This window comes from Capricornis sumatraensis, chromosome 21 (assembly GCF_032405125.1).
Source record: "Capricornis sumatraensis isolate serow.1 chromosome 21, serow.2, whole genome shotgun sequence".
Classification (NCBI taxonomy): domain Eukaryota; kingdom Metazoa; phylum Chordata; class Mammalia; order Artiodactyla; family Bovidae; genus Capricornis; species Capricornis sumatraensis.
In genome coordinates this window covers 40163205-40180818 of record NC_091089.1, presented here as the reverse complement: position 1 = coordinate 40180818, position 17614 = coordinate 40163205, and the positions used below count along the sequence as shown (strand labels likewise).

General features: G+C 39.2%; 1 protein-coding gene across 2 annotated transcripts in view; it reads left to right on the top strand.

Annotated features, from left to right (window-relative positions):
• Window positions 1-6213: 6213 nt before the first annotated feature.
• Window positions 6214-17614, top strand: part of MYOM1 (myomesin 1) — a 112880-nt gene continuing 101479 nt past the window's right edge. For both annotated transcript variants that reach the window (XM_068993642.1, XM_068993641.1), the window contains exon 1: window positions 6214-6512. In XM_068993642.1, the coding sequence (XP_068849743.1) occupies window positions 6214-6512 (299 nt within the window). The remainder of the gene's footprint in view (window positions 6513-17614) is intronic.

The window sequence follows — 17614 nt, the reverse complement described above, 5'->3', positions numbered from 1 at the left end:
CAGCAAATGCTTATTAAATAAATATTAGCTGGTATTTTGGATATTCATCTCTTATTTTTGCTTGCTTTTTCTATTTCAAGGAGATTTGAAGTAACTTACCATGTTCCCTAGAGAAATGACTCACTAGGAACCATTACAATGGCTGGTGGGTAAAACTTGGAAGAATCAATGTGATTGTGTATTGGATGTTTAGAGAACAAGTGGATACTTGGAAAACATAAAGCTTGGAAAATTTTCCTATGGATTCCAGACAGCAAAAATGTTCTTATGCATAATAGCTAGAGGTGTATTTAGTTAAACAAATGCTGGATTTAATTTGATCAGGACTAAGTGAAACATTTTCTTTCATATACGTTGATTGGGTAGCCTACAAGCTGACCCTCAGTTATGAGTGGAGACCTGTATTGCTCTTGAAAGACCATTCGAAAATACCTAGTTTCTTATAGACAGACTGTCATTGGAAAGAGGCTAAAGCCATCCTTGACAAAATGTGCATGACCTTTGAAATCCAAATATCTCTGAATGCAGGGCATTTATGTCATTTACTAACTGTGTGCTCATTGGTAAATGACTTTACCTCTCAAAGCCTCAATTTCCTTAGCTATGGGAAGTATGATACCTACCTCACAGGATAATATGAGAATTAAATGAGATCATGTATGTACAGTGCCTATCAGAGTGTCTGGCACTTGGTAGGTTCTCAACAGTGTTAACTGTAGTTATCATCAAGAAAGGAATTATAAAGCAGACTACAATAGTGGGTCTGTTCAATATTTTGATAGATACAAGCTATCTATGTTAAGTTGATATAATATCACATGAATCACATCTAATATCACACAGAATATATGCTCAGTACATATATTCCGAACAATGAGCTTTCAAATTATTACTACCAGTAACGGTAGTTGACATTTACTAAGTCTTCATTTGACGCTATAACTAGGTTAAGCATTTTCTCTGCATTATTGATCTCCATAGGAGTCCCATAATTTGGATGCTATTATTCCCATTTTATGACTTCCCTGGTGGCTCAAATGGTAAAGTATCTGCCTACAATGCGGGAGACTCAGGTTCAATCCCTGGGTCAGGAAGATCCCCTGGAGAAGGAAACGGCAACCCACTCCAGTATTCTTGCCTGGAGAATCCCATGGACAAAGGAGCCTGGTGGGCTACAGTCCATGGGGTCGCAAAGAGTTGGACACGACCGAGCGACTTCACACACATTCCCATTTTATAGAGAAAGAAAATGAAGCTTAAGGAGAAATAAACTGCTTAAAGTTGCATGGCTATTAAGTGCCATCGACGGCCTAGAACCAAGATCTGGTCTGATACCAAAGTGCAGGTTCTCGACACCAGGTAACATCACCTCTGAATTTGTGAAATGGTCTAAAATCAAAGAAAGAGAATCTCTTGTTAGATAGAGTGACCATACTCTGACTTTAGGTAAGATAAAACATGCAGCTTCTTAAAGGCTTCAGTTAACGAATAGGGAATCAAAGATTCAAACTTGAAGCTGTAATATGACCTACTTGGTAAATTTTCCTGAAATGAGAGAAATGGTGACTGGGTATCATCAAGGCAAAGTTTCCACCACATGTAACCCATGTCTTCCCTGCTTGCCTCTAGTCAGCCCCCTGTTCTTTCTTCGTTGTGTCTCCTAAATGTATTGCTCATGGATTATGAACAGCACATTCAGAACCATATCTTGGTATTAAAATTCCATGAAGTTCATTTTGGGAATCAGATTACTAACCTATTTTTAGCTCTCAACACAAACCACTCTTTCTATTACACTTTTATTACTATTATTATTTCTATTACACTTTTAAATATTCTGTGGTAAAATAATGTTGAAAATAGCTCATATAGCCAAATAAAAGCCCTACATTTAGCTTAATCAGACCAGACCTACCGACTGGCATGCATGTCAATATATTACTGTGGCAGCTACCTGCCAGGGCCTTCCTCTTCCTTTCCGTTCAGGACTGCAATCCCCATTTGCTGCTATATTTATCTACTCTCTTAGCCATAAAAGGCTGGCTGGGTGGCTCTGACATTCTACTGCCTGACCACAGGCATTATTTTTGAACTGGCCCCCAGGGTCCTGTCTTTTTAGCCCTGACTCTTAACTTTTTCTTGGATTAGACCTACGTGGGCTTTTCACTGTCTCATCCAGCACCCACAGTCACATCGGAACATTTCTACCACCATCAATCCTTTGCAAACTGGTAAGTGTGACCTTGAGGCAGAAGAGTGCACTTGATATTTTATGTGCTCAACAGCACTGCGGTGTGTGTGGTTTCTGTCCTCTGAGCTCAGCAGTTTTCTCCAAGAGATGTCAGAATAGTAGAGAAATAGGAAAGTGGAGCTCCAGGGAAGGAATGCGAGCAGCAGGGTGCCAGTTTGTGCTGGCACAGCCCTTCTCTCAGATCAGTGGATTCTTTTAAAATTAAGCTACTGTTCCTGGAGCTATAAAAAACAGTAGCTGTCTCAGATAGAACTGTAAGCGTGAGTCAAGTACTCTTTCCAAGTTACAGTTCGGCGGTTTGGTTGAAATCTGGAGTGGGTGTGGAAATAGGAAATCATGTGTTTTCCATCCTCCATAAGCCTACAGTACTGCCTGATTACAAATTTGATCAAAAAGTGTAGGTTAACTCTGAAGTCTCAAGTTTCTAATTCAGTGATTTTTGCCCCAACAATGCCATGTGGATAAATGTTAGGGTGCATTGGGGGTATTTCTAATCGGAAAATGGCTAAGCAGTATTTCAGAGGCAACGCAGATCCCTGCATCATGACCCTAAAGTTCACACTTTCTGTGAAGAATTTTTATAGCTTTCAGCCTCTAACTCCTGTACAAAAGTATTGTGTCACAATACAACTATAGAGTTAGTGTTTCTTCCTAAATTCCCCAATTATTTTCAGGGGAAACAAACAAACAAACACAGGTCTTAAAGGAATGGAAGACAACCAAACCATCTTTCCTCCCAAAGCGCTCTAGCTGTCATGTGTTGGGGGATAATCCTTACTTTCTTAATAAAGAGAAGGTAGCTGTACCTTCGTTCCAGAGGTCAGAGCTGTGACAACCAGCTCTGTTGACATAATGTCAAAACCTGTTTACTTGCATATATTATCTTTGTGCTTGGAATATTCAGTACTATTAAGAATATATTGGGGGGAAAATAGAAATAAAGAGAATGGAAAATAGAATTGAGGCAAGACATTTAAAGATTTTATTTTGTGAAAATTAACAGCATTTCAAGTTATTTGGGTTCTGAATTAAGCTTATAATACACAAGAAGGTCATTCATTGTTTATTTGGACATCATTCAAATAACATTTTCTGTGTTGCAGTATACTATGTATCATTATGCAAATTTACCAAATAGCTTTATAAATGCCTAATATCATATACTTCTATATTAATATAGTCTACCCTTTTTTCTATAAAAATTTATCTAATAATTATTCCTTATACCTGATCATTATTGTGTATATTTTAAAATAGAAAATAGCAGTCTATTTAAGGGTTGAAGCAAAAGTTGTTTGCTAGTAGCTATTTTTTTCCTCCTGGGAAATGCCGTGTAGACTGATATCTTCCATGAGCCTTAACATAAATATTTCTGGAGTGAAGTTTGCTGGATTTTCTTCTCTAGGGAATACATGCCTACTTTTCACTTCAAATAAAAAGATTTTAAGCTTGACCAAAAAAAATGTAGCAAGTTTAGAAGGATTTAGTCCTTATTTAGAATTTTTTTAAAAGATTTGAAAAATTGATTACAACTGATTTTACATGTAAAAAATTTAGGATGTGCACAAAAGCATTAATGATGGAAGGGGTGGCTTTCATAAAACTATTACTTCATCCAGGGTTATTAGTATGGCTGATAGGCTCCAGTCAGTGGACAGATTTCTAAAGAAAGTTAATGCAATCTGAAGTCTCCCCTCTCTATGCTAAGCAAACCCATCTTTGATTTTCAGTAGGACTGTTAGCTCAAAAAACAATGTAAACTGCTACACTGCTGACTGACTTTCTTCTTTAATACAGGAAGACTAGGAGGCTTTATATTCTTAATGGAATTTTTCTGGTTTGACACCATATCTTTTTGAACCATTTGTGAGATTTGAGAGGGCTTGTTATATGGCAATATAAGCATCCTCCAGATCAGTCCTAGGACTTTCATTCTCATCTCTCTCTCTCTCTCTTTTTTTTTTTTTGGCATTGTATACCATCTATATGCTGGTGAGTCCCAAATGTAGGTCTCCATCCTGGACCTTTACCCTGTATTCCTGAGTCACATGTCCAACATCCCACCTTCTCTCTCCACTTGGGTGTCTAGCAGGTATCTCAAATGTAGAATGTCTCAAACCAGGTTCCTGCTTCCATCCCAAACGGCTGTTTTCTTACAATCCTGCTCATCTCAGTTCACAGCAGCTTTAATCTTCCAGTTACTCAGGCAAAGTCCTTGGAGCTGTCACTCACTTCTCTCTCTCTTTCATACCCTATTCCAGAACTTTCAGCAAATACTTTTGATTCTACCTACAAAATATGCAGAGTTGGATCCCTTCTCACACTTCACTGCTACCACTATAATCTTTAGCCTGGACTATCGCAGTGGCCTTTGTATTAATTTGCTAGGGCTGTCGTAACAAAGCACTAGAGACCAGGTGGTTTAAACAACAGAAACTTATCTTCTCACAGTTCCAGAGGTTAGAAATCTGAGATCAAAGAGTCAGCTAGGTTGGTCTTTTCTGAGGCCTCTCTCCCTGGCTTGCAGATAGTCCATCTTCTTGTGTCTTCCCTCTGCATATGTACATATCTGTGTCCTGATTTCCTCTTCTTCTAACGATGGCAATCATGTCTTCTTGGATTAGAACCTATCCTAAGAACCTCAATTTAACTTCATTTTTTCTGTAAAGATCCTATCTCTAAATCCAGTCACGAGGTTAGGACTTCAAATACGGATTTGGGGAGATACAACTCAGTCCACGGCAGCCTTCTCACTGGCCTCCTGGCTTTCACTCTTGTCCCTCAACAGTTTATTCTCAGACTCAGTAAGAGTGTTTCACAGCTCAGAACCTTCCAGTGATCCCTTACTCCTTTCAGAATAAAAGCTGAAGTCCTTACACTACCGGTGGGACAATACCCTCCTGCCGCCCCACTCCCTGACATCATCTTCTGTACCTCTTCCTGCACCTGTTCACTCCTCACAGCCTCCCTGACCTACTTGCCTTTCCCGGAGTACAGTGCAACAGGCAGGCTCACAGCCCCCCAGTGCCTGTGCAGTGGTCTTCCATCCAGAATGCTTCTCCCGTCCCAGATAGTCTCAGGCTCAGGTGTCACCTTCATGCTCAGTCATCACCATTATCCCTGATGACACTTTTTAAATGGCATCCCATTCCACGTTCCTGTTTTATTTTTCTCTATAGCATTAAGCAGGTTCTAATATACTTTACACTTTATTTTCTCTATTTGCCTATCACTTGCAATAGAATATAAGATTCTATATAGGGTTATCGGAGCAGGAATTTTGTTGTTTTGTTCATCTATCTCCTGGGCAGGAATAGTACCAGGCTCCATGTAGGTGTTCAGTAATTATTTGCTGAATAAAAACCACATTGGCTGGACACAGACTCTCCGCTATTACACAATCTCTCAGGTAAAGTCCCCATCAGAAGGAAATGCCAGAAAATTTGAAATATATATTATTAAAGCGGGCTTCCAGGTGGTACAGTGATAAAGAATCTGCCTGCCAGTGTAGGAGAAGCAGGAAACTCAGGTTTGATCCCTGGGTCGGGAAGATCCCCTGGAGAAGAAAATGACAACCCACTCCAGTGTTCTTGCCTGGGAAATCTTATGGACAGAGGAGCTTGGTGGGCTACAGTTCAAGGGGTTGCAGAGAGTTGGACATGACAGCACATTTACGTGTATCCACATATATGCATTGAAATAGCACAAGAGGGAAAGTTTGTAAAGATCTCCAGGTATTTAAAAAGAAGGCAATGATAGAAGGGGCTGTGAAGCAGGGAGTTAATTGAGTAAACAGCTAAACTAACCTTCACATCATTTTCCACTTACTTTTTGGAAGAAATAAAAGGGTAGTAATTTTCACCTACTGATTTAGATGACTTGTTCTGGAGAGTTAGTTCCTTAAGAGTTCACCTCAAACCTGTTGCTTTCTCACAGCTTGCCTGGATCCCTGGGGGCACATGATGTCTCTGCCGTTTTATCAGAAACTTCACCAGCACTATGACCGCAGCTACCGCAACAGGGACCTCAGCACCACCATGAGCCAGTACCAGCAAAAGAAGAAAAGCTCAGCCATCTACACCCATGGCTCCACCGCCTACAGCAGCCGCTCATCCGCGGCCCACCGTCAGGAGTCAGCGGCCGTCAGCCAGGCGTCCGCCGCATCCTACCAGCATCAGGCCTCCCGGGCCTCCGAGTTTGCCCTCTCGTCTGCAGTCAGTCACAAGGCGGCGTCAGCCTATGACTATGGCTACTCCCACGGGTATGTGAAAGCAGCCTTACAAACATGGGGCAAAGCCGTGCTCTCTGAATACCCCGCCCCGACGTTACGCCCCAGGTTACATTTTCATTTCTTCGTGGGTCTGGCAGCCCTACCTTTAAACCAGGTGTGGAGCAAGGTCAAACCATGTGTTTGGAAGGCCTGGGGTTTATGTCTTGGATTCCCCTTTCCCTTGCTTGTCCGAGTTTCACAAAGAGTTTCGCAGTTGCCCTGGGGTGTCTTGCTTGAACTGCCAACTGCGATATTGCTAGAAGCAGAAAAGTTTTGCCACAGGTTGTGTTCAACATTCAGCAGCAGCAAAGTTGAGAAATCACGTTTCGACCCTCACAGCAGGTTTCCTGGCCCTCACAGCTTTCAATTTAGATGAGAACAGGATTTAAAATTCACAGACCACAGGAACCCAAACTGCAGCAGAGATGTGTTCTATTCTTTCTGTATCTGAAAGCCAGCATCAAAATTCCAAGTTGTTATTCAAGCAGCAAATATTTTCTTTAGCCAGAGCATTTTATAAAAACATTGCCCTATCTCAGTCAGCTTAACAATACCAGGAACAAACCTATATTCTGACAGAATTAGATTTATCAACCCGTTGCCATGAGGGAGACCCCACACCAGAGGAAATGAGAGACTTTCACAGACTCACAGGCTTCGAAAATAAGCTTATGGTTGCCCAGGGGGAGAATAGGGGGAAGAGACAGGGAATTTGGGATGGACATGTACACATTGCTATATTTAAAACAGAAAACCAACAAGGTTCTACTGTATAACACATGGAACTCAACTCAATGTTATGCGGCAGCCTGGGTGGGAAGGAGGTTAGGGGGAGAGTAAATACATGTATATGTACGGCTGAGTCCCTTCGCTGTTCACACAAAACTATCACAACAATGTTAATCAGCTATACCCTAAAACAAATTTAAAAGTTTAAAAAAAGAAAAGAAAAAGACGGTTTCAGTAGTATTCTAGGACGAGTGGGATTTAGATGCAGGTCTGGTCTAAAAAGTGAATCAGTGTCCTGTTGCTTTGGAAACAGTCGAGTTGAGATAAATGAGGACTGTTGTATCTAGAAATCTCTTAGGAGCCCAGCGCATGGGCTGAGAACTGAATCTGCTTCTGAGGTCTTCCATGCAAAGAAGCAATAGCTCATTCTTCCTAAAAAAAATTTCAAACAACAAATCTGCTTATAATCTTTGATACTGGAGAAGAAAGTTTCTTGGTGAGTCTGTGGTCATGCAGAGGAGGTTGTCAGAACCCTCTACTGCAGCAGTGTCACCAGGAGAAGTGTTTCCTATGAACCCCGAGGTTGGCTTCTCTGTGTCTTGTTCCAGCCTGATGAATGCTGGCTGGATCCGTACTTTCTCAGTCCAAGCCAGTTTTTATTTCCTTAGTATCCCGAGCAAAATGTGTCATGGAGATTAAAAAACACTTGCAAGATTCATGTGATTTTATTAAATGTCTATCTATAGTGCACAGAAAGGATTGTTGAACTTCCAAACGAACGAATTCCTAGGCTGTGTGGTCAGTTACCAGCTGCTGCCTCAGATCTCGTCTGTCTGGCATATATTGCATTATTTGTTATAAACAGATATTATTTTAAGTCTTATATAATTTATGTCCACAAAATATCTGTCAGGGTAGCTGGGAGAGGTGTTTACTTCTAGGAGTTAGAAAAGTGATTGAAGAAATAATACAGTGGTTTGTATGAACAGCAGTAAGGACTGGTTCTGAAGGCAGAAACTCCTGTATCCCTGTGGGTTAATCAGCACCTGATGTACAGCTGTGCTTTTGTGGGTGCGGTGCCGACCTCCTGGGAGCTTCTGCAAGTCTGGTACCAAGGTCTCTAGAGTTTACCTGGAATGTGTGACAGTAATATTCTGAAATTCCACTTAAAATGGAGTAGGATCGTTTTCCAATCCCACTTTCATGGGTTATGTGCGCCATGGGATATTCATAAGGACCTCGAATTGGCTGCAAATATGGAAATATTGTCAGGGAGGAGGTGAATTCATTTCTTTTGGCCATTGTTTCAAATGACCTGCTTTCCAAATGAAACAGGAATGGGCACCGTGCTATGTGATAGTACCACATGCTCTTCTGAAGAATGTTACATACATATGTTTAAGGATCTCACTTAGGAAAGCAGCTGTCTTGTAATAGAGAGGATTATGTTTTAAATATCCATTTTCCTGGTCCATCTGTGCTGAATCTATAGAAAATGTAGAAAACGGGTGTTTTCATTACTGTACAATTGTAAACTAACTCATGTATACTTATTTCATTCCCCCAATGCTGTAGAGTCTATAGAGTTTTATGAATTTGTTAAAGAGAGTTTTATTTCTTAAATTCTATTCCTAAATTCTTCTTTTAACCATATATGCACCATTCATATTTATTTACAATCTGATAAATCGTATCAAACATTAGTAATTGAACCTTTGAGCATCTTTGTATTTTATCCAGAAAACATTTGCTCTATTTTGTCTTTGGAACACTTAGCCATTTTAGTTATAAACAACCTCAGATAATAAACTTTCTGTAGGAAGTGGAACTGTAATTATTTCTATGGTCAACCTCACATCTTGTTCCTTCTTGCTATTTAAGTATTTATGTAGGTAGATAGGTATTTATTAATGGCTTGGTATGTTTGAACAACTCCACTTATTAGTAGAAATGTGGACCTAAAAAGAAGAAAGGGAAGATGCCCATATTTTTTCCTTTGTGTAATGCAATGTAAAAGAAAAGAAAGAGAACCTAATCCTGGGGGTATTTTAGTTTTTCTTTTTTTAGACCTAGAGCTAACAGGTGCAGATAATATTCTTTGAGCATTTCAAAATCTTTATAATTCTTTCAGGTTGTATTTTTTATTTTTCAAAATGGAGCAACTTTTCCCTGCTAAATGAAATCTTTCTCTTGGGGCTGTGAAGAATGTTGTTGATTAAAGCTGGTGTGGAGTTGGAAATGCAGCTCTGTGGAATGTATTTGAACACTGGGCCTGATCCATTTTTAGCCTCTGCTTTGTAGTTAGATGTCCTGGTAGTAAAGTGGAAACTATGGAGATTTATATGTGCCCACAGCTTGGCTGACCTCAGTTAAATCTTAAGAACAATGGCTTGTTCAGTGTCACTGTGGTTTTAGCTCAGATCGGTTACCAACTGCATTCTGAGCCAAGAGTTGTAAAATAAATTCTGGAAGGCTTATTCTAAATGCCTTTGTTCTTAGTCACAGTGAGGAAAAAACTAAATTAAAGAAAGTGATTCAGGAAAACAAAAATGATACAAGACTATTGTTTTATGTTAATAATTCACAAATACTATTAGAGATTAAAGGAGAAATGGTACTCATGACCACTTTGCAACCATTATGCAAGGGTTCTTAGCCTCTGTCTGTGAATAGGTTTCAACAGAGTTTTGGATGATCTGAAATTATATGTAAAATTAGGTCCAGATGAGATTTTTTTTTTTTTTGCTGAGAGTGACCCTAGCTTTCATCATATTGTCAGAGAGCTCTGTGACTCAACAATGGTCACCACCACTGCACTAGAAAATCTACATATAAATATCAGCCCAGTGTGTGAGCTGATGATCCCTTCCTAGGGCCAATATTATAGGGAATAAGGATGAAATAATGCAGGTGTTTACAGGGAATGTGATATATGGAAACAAGCGTTTTCAAAATCCTCTCTGTTGAATAAGATGGGAAGAAAAAAGAACTATTTTGTTATGCTTGATAAGTAAGAATGAATAACTTTCAGAGGATAACACAGCATATTACTTGGATGATGAGTCTCTCAACCCTCTGAGGTTATGGTAGACACTATTGTCTGATTCTAAGCAGATTAAAATCCAGCCCTTACAGTGCTTCCCTGGTGGCTCAGTCAGAAAAGAATCTGCCTGCAATGCAGGAGACCAGGGTTCAATCCCTGGGTTGGGAAGATCCCCTGGAGAAGGAAATGGTAACCCGCTTCAGTATTCTTGACTGAGAAATTTCATGGACAGAGAAACCTGGTAGGCTACAGTCCATGGGATCGCAAAGAGTCAGACACAACTTAGCAACTAAATCAAGAGATATTAAAATATAGCCTCTTCTCTAAAGAAAGATCTAACTATCATATATAAGAAAAAGGCACCGTAGTTCCTGGGTAGAAAATGTAGCATTCTGGGATTTGTCTTCCAGAATTTAAGTACCAAGAAAATGATGAACCATATTACTTCCTATATGGTAGGAGAAGGTCTGGGGAAAATCCAAGGAAAACAGAAAGCCAGTTATTCTTTTATCCCCCTAGAAATGGGCCGGTTTGTTGTCAGTCTTACTTCTTTAAAAGGCAACTGGTCTGTCTTCTGAATCCCTCAAACAAACCCTGAGTCCAAAGAGGGTAGCATTCAGTGTGCACCAATTTTCTACTCCCACTGCTGTAAATCTGTGGCTTGTTTGCGAATAGAGAACTAGAAGTAGCACTCCTGGCAATACCAGTTTTTCATACAATTGGCAAGTTGTCATAGCTCCATAGAACTGTGGAATGCTAAAGCAGGAAGAGACTAAAAGCTCATCTAATTCAAGCCCTTCCTTCCACAGATAACGAGGCCCAGAAACACAGGCTTCGACTCTCTGCCTCTTTTGTTTTGTTCTAAATTGAAAATACTACCCATCAGTCTCTTTTGCAGGCTAAAAACAAGTTTAGAGGATATAGATACCCCCAAATGGCATTAATCTTTTGTAGGCAGGTGAATCAGGCTATGAGAAGGAAGACATGTCCCCTTAAGGAGTAGGAATAGAGTGAGTAGCCAAAGGTGGAGGAAGGGCCGTGCAGTCACCTCCCAGCGCCCAGAGGTGAAACAGTACCTCTGTTCACTGCTGGCTGAGCAGTGGGTGTAACTGAGCCTCCCCGCAGAGATCCCCCAGCTCTGAGAGCCCAAGGGAACCAGTGGGGCAGACTTGACCTTTTCCACACCAGCCTTTCTGGGTGAAACAGGAGCAAGCAAGAGCACCTCAGATGAGGACCCAGTTAATAGTTGATAAGTGCTCAGTGCTCAGTCCCTCAGTCATGTCCGAGTCTTTGCGACTCCATGGACTGTCCAGGCTCCTCGGTCCATGGGATTTTCCAGGCAGGAATACTGGGTTGCCTTGCCCTCCAGGGAATCTTCCCAACCCAAGGATCTAACCCAGATCTCTCTCATTGCAGGTGAGTTCTTTACCGTCTGAGCCATCAGGGAAGCCCATATACCGCAGTGCCAAGTTGTAAATATATAGAGAGAGGCAGTTTTACAGGAAAAATGGTAGAATAATAAAAATGAGTTCAGCTCTATTGTGGCCACTCAGTAAAGTCTAGTGGCAATGTATAGATAAGTCAGAAATGAAAATGGAGCTTCTGTTTTCAAGCTTTTGCAAATACCTCTGTGTCATGCTGGGATGACCTACCCGTCTTTCAATGTCCAGCTCTTCCACAAAGGCTTCCCTGATAGACCCAGACAGAAATTGTCTCTAAGCTTGTAAATTCAAGTTTTGTTTCCTCTGCTCTTTCTGCTTATCTGCCTGCCTGCCTTCTGTCCTTCCATCCTTTTTCCTTTGATTGACGTAATACAATGCATCAGGCTGGTAGCATTTGCAGCCCTACTAGACAGTAAAGGTCTCAGAAAACAAGTCTTTAATTTAATATGTAATCTTCATATCCCCCTCCCACACCAGCATCAACCATAGAATTGTGCACACAGAGGATAAACAGTAAGTTTTCTGTTGAATAAATGAAATTATTATGGAAAATTAAGGCTTTCTGTTTGAAATCTACCTTCTTTTGCACCTTTTAAAATGTCAGCTTGTCTGTGTACTAAGTTTATGTTTAACGTTACAAGAAAAAACTTAGCTCTTTTCCAAAGCAATTATATCATTTTACATTCCCATACCAAGGTACAGGGATTCCAGCTTATCCACATTAGTTATTTTCTATTTCTTGGAAGGAAAGTTATGACCAACCTAGATAGCATATTCAAAAGCAGAGACATTACTTTGCCAACAAAGGTCTGTCTAGTCAAGGCTATGGTTTTTCCAGTAGTCATGTATGGATGTGAGAGTTGGACTGTGAAGAAAGCTGGGCACCAAAGAACTGATGCTTTTGAACTGTGGTGTTGGAGAAGACTCTTGAGAGTCCCTTGGACTGCAAGGAGATCCAATCAGTCCATTCTAAAGGAGATCTGTCCTGGGTATTCTTTGGAAGGAATGATGCTAAAGCTGAAACTCCAATACTTTGGCCACCTCATGCGAAGAGTTGGAAAAGACCCTGATGCTGGGAGGGATTGGGGGCAGGAGGAGAAGGGGACGACAGAGGATAAGATGGCTGGATGGCATCACCGACTCGATGGATGTGAGTTTGAGTGAACTCCAGGAGATGGTGATGGACAAGGAGGCCTGGCGTGCTGCAGTTCATGGGGTCACAAAGAGTTGGACATGACTGAGTGACTGAACTGATCATTTTTTACAGACTGTCTTTTAGGTATGTGGTGGAGTATCACTGTGGTTTTAGCTTGCACTTACTTAATAGCTAATGATGTTGGCCATCTTTTTAATGTGTTTGGTAGCCATTTGTGTACTTCTTTGGTGAAATGCTTGTTCAAATCTTTTGCCCGTTTTTAAATTGGATTTTTTTCTGCTTATTATTGAGTTGTCAGAGTTATTTAAATATTTTGTATATAATTCCTTTCTTAGATGTATGTTTGGAAATATTTTCTCTCATTCTGTGCCTTGTCTTTTCATTCTTTTAACAGTGTCCTTCAGATACCAGAACGTTTTGATGAAGTTTGATTTGTCACTTTTTTCCTTTTTCAGTCATGCTATTGGTGGTATATCTAAGCATAATTTGGCTTATTCAACATCATTTTTGTTGTTGTTGAGTCGCTAAGTCATATTTGACTCTTCGTGACCCCTGGACTACAGCACATCAGACTTCCCTGTCCTTCATGATCTCCTGGAGTTTGCTCAAACTCAAGTCCTTTGAGTTGATGATGCCATCCAACTGTCTCATCCTCTGTCGCCCCCTTCACCTCCCGCCCTCAATCTTTCCCAGCATCAAAGTCTTTTCCAATCAGTCAGCTCTTTGCATCAGGTAGCCAGAGTATTGGAGCTTCATAGAGTTTCTCATATCTTTTTTTCTAAGAGTTTTATAATTTTAGCTTTACATTTAGAAATATCCATTTTGAATTATTTTTTTTTGTATGTGCTGTGAAGTTCTAAATTCATCCCTTCACATATACATAGACTGTTGTCACAGCACCATTTGTGGAAAAAACTATCCTTTCCCCTTAAATCATTTAGCTCCTTTATCAAAAATATATTGACCATGTATGGCTGAGTCCCCTCACTGTTCACCTGAAACTATCACATTGTTAATCGACTATATCCCAATACAAAATAAAAAGTTTTAAAATAATAATAAAGAAAAAGAGCTTTGGAAAGAAAAATCAATTGACTGTAAATAAAAAGGTTTATTTACAGATCCTCAATTCTGTTGCATTGATCTGCGTGCCTGTCCTTAGGCCAGTACCACACTTTCTTAACTACTGTCGCTTTATAAAAAGTTTTGAAATTGGTGGATGTAAGTTCTCAAACTGAGTTCATCTTTCACAAAAAAATTTTTGCCTGTGCAGTTCCTTCATATTCCCATATAAATTTTAAGATCGCCTTGTCAATTTCTACAAAGAGAAAAGTCTTCTGGCAATTTAATAAAAATTATGTAGAAAGCATAAATCAATTTTGAAAAAGATGCCATTTTAACAGTGCTGACTCTTTCAATCCATGAACATGGATATTTATTTATTTAGATCTTTGTTTTACTTATCATATAATGTTTTGTAATCTGCAGTGTAAAGTCTTGTACTTCTATGTTAAAATTTTTCCTAAATATTTTATTCTTTTTGATGGAATTGTGAGTGGAGTTGTCTTAATTTTATTTTTTTCATTGTTCACTGCTAGTAAACAGAGGTGTAATTGATTTTTGTGCTTTGATTCTGTATCATGTGACCTTGCTGAACTCATTTATTAGCATTAGCATGTGTGTGTGTGTGTGTATTCCTTAGCATTTTCTATATACACAGTTATAACATCTGTAACTAAAGTTAGACTTGCTTTCCAATTTTTCAGTTTAACTAATTGCCTCGACTATTCTTCACTGTGCTGTAAACGTCAGTACAATATTGAATAGAAGTGGCAACAGCAAGTATCATAGCCTTGTTCCCCATCTTAGGAAGAAAGGATTTAGTTTTTTTACTATTAGATATGATACTAGTTATAGATTTTTCATAGATGGCCTTTATCAGATTGAGGAAGTTCCCTTCTATTCTTATTTAGTTGAGAATTTTTTAACATGCAAGAAAGCTGAATTTTGTCAAAATTTTTTTGCACCTCTTGAGATAATAATGTGGTTTTTGTTCTTTATTCTCTTAATATGGTATATTATACTAATTGGTGTTCAGATATTAAATCAACCTTGCATCCCTAGGCTAAATTCTGCTTGGTTTTATATATTGCTGGATTCAGTTTACTGATATTTTGTGAAGGATTTTTGTGCCTATGTGTATGAGGGATATTGGTTTGTAGTTTTTTTAAAAAATTATAATGTCTTTGGCTTTGATATCAGGTAATACTGGCCTTATAGAAAAAGTTGGGAAGTATTTCCTTCTCTTCTGTATTTTTAAAAATATGAAAATGATTGGTTTGTTTCTTCCTTAAATAGGTCATGTAATTCGTCAATGAAAGCATTTAGGCCTGGGCTATCCATTGTGCATGGATTTTTAAAAATATTTATTTATTTATTTATTTGGCTGTGTTGGGTCTTAGTTGTGGTACATGGGCTCTCTAGTATATGGGATTAGTTGCTCCACAGCATGTGGGATCTTAGTTCCCTGACCAGGGATGGAATCTGGGCCCCTTGCATTGCAAGGCAGATTCTTAACCTGTGGACCATCAGGGAAGTCCTTGTGCATAGATAAATTACTAATTCAATTTCCTTATTTGTTATTGATCTGTTATGATTTTTAATTTCTTCTTGAATTAGTTTTGGTTATTTAAATTTTTATGGGAATTTTTCCATTTCATTTAAGTCATCTAATTTTTTGGCATAAATGCATTTATCATGTTTCCTATATGAAAGATTTGCTTTAGCATTTCTTGTAAGGCAGGTCTGCTAGCAATGAATTCTCTCTTTGTCAATGTCTTTACTTTGTTTTCAGTTTTGAGCAGTAGTTTTGCTGGATATAAAACTCTTGATTTAGTTTTTCCCCCAGCACTTAAATATGTCATATGAATGTCTTCTGGGATGTATGGTTTCTGATGTGAAATCAGTCATTAGTATCTTGTTCCCTTGTATGTGATGAATCATTTTACTCTTGCTATTTTCTAGTTTTCTCTCTGGATTTGGCTTTCAACAGTTTGACTATGATATGTCTACATGTGTATCTCTTTGGGAGTATCATACTTGGGTTTGTTGAGCATCTTGGATTCACAGAGTACTATTTTTACTCAAATTTGGGGAATTTTAAGGAAGCAACAGTTAGAACTGGACATGGAACAACAGACTGGTTCCAAATAGGAAAAGGAGTACGTCAAGGCTGTATATTGTCACCCTGCTTATTTAACTTATATGCAGAGTACATCATGAGAAACACTGGGCTGGAAGAAACACAAGCTGGAATCAAGATTGCCGGGAGAAATATCAATAACCTCAGATATGCAGATTACACCACCCTTACGGCAGAAAGTGAAGAGGAACTAAAAAGCCTCTTGATGAAAGTGAAAGTGGAGAGTGAAAAAGTTGGCTTAAAGCTCAACATTCAGATAACGAAGATCATGGCATCTGGTCCTATCACTTCATGGGAAATAGATGGGGAAACAGTGGAAACAGTGTCAGACTTTATTTTTGGGGGCTCCAAAATCACTGCAGATGGTGATTGCTGCCATGAAATTAAAAGATGCTTACTCCTTGGAAGAAAAGTTATGACCAACCTAGATAGTATATTCAAAAGCAGAGACATTACTTTGCCAACAAAGGTCCGTCTAGTCAAGGCTATGGTTTTTCCAGTGGTCATGTATGGATGTGAGAGTTGGACTGTGAAGAAAGCTGAGTGCCGAAGAATTGATGCTTTTGAACTGTGGTGTTGGAGAAGACTCTTGAGAGTCCCTTGGACTGCAAGGAGATCCAACCAGTCCATTCTAAAGGAGATCGGTCCTGGGTGTTCTTTGGAAGGAATGATGCTAAAGCTGCAACTCCAATACTTTGGCCACCTCATGTGAAGAGTTGACTCATTGGAAAAGACTCTGATGCTGGGAGGGATTGGGGGTAGGAGGAGAAGGGGATGACAGAGGATGAGATGGCTGGATGGCATCACCGACTCGATGGACAGGAGTTTGGGTGAACTCCGGGAGTTGGTGATGGACAGGGAGGCCTGGCGTGCTGCGATTCATGGAGTCGCAAAGAGTCGGACACAACTGAGCGACTGAACTGAACTGAAGCCATTATTTCTTCAAATATCTTTTCCTGCCCTTTCTCTCTTCCTCCTCTTTCTGGTACTAACATTACTCACATAGTGGTATATTTGATGTTGTCTGAGAACCTATTTTTTCTTCATTCTTTTTCTGTTTGTTTTTTTCTTTAGATTGTATAGCTTCTATCTTCAGCTTACCTGATTATCTTATTCTTTTATATAAAATCTTTTGGGTCCCTTTAATAACTTTTTCATTTAAGTTATTGTACTTTTAAACTCCAGAATATCCATTTGACCTTATTTTACAATTCCTATCTTTTTGTTGACATTCTTTCTTTTTGAGTCATTATTATACTTCCCTTTAATTATTTAAACATGGTTTCCTTAATTAGCCTTTGAATATACTTCCTTATTTTTGAACATATTTCTAATTACTGTTTTGAAGTCTTTGCTAAATCCAATATCAGGGTGCACTTAGAGACAATTTTTATTTACTGCTTTTTTTCTTCTAGCGTGCATCACCTTCTCCTATTTCTTCTCATGTCTCAATTATTTTGTTGTTGAAAATAGCACATAATAGATAACATATTGTAATAATTCTGGATTCTGAATTTTCCC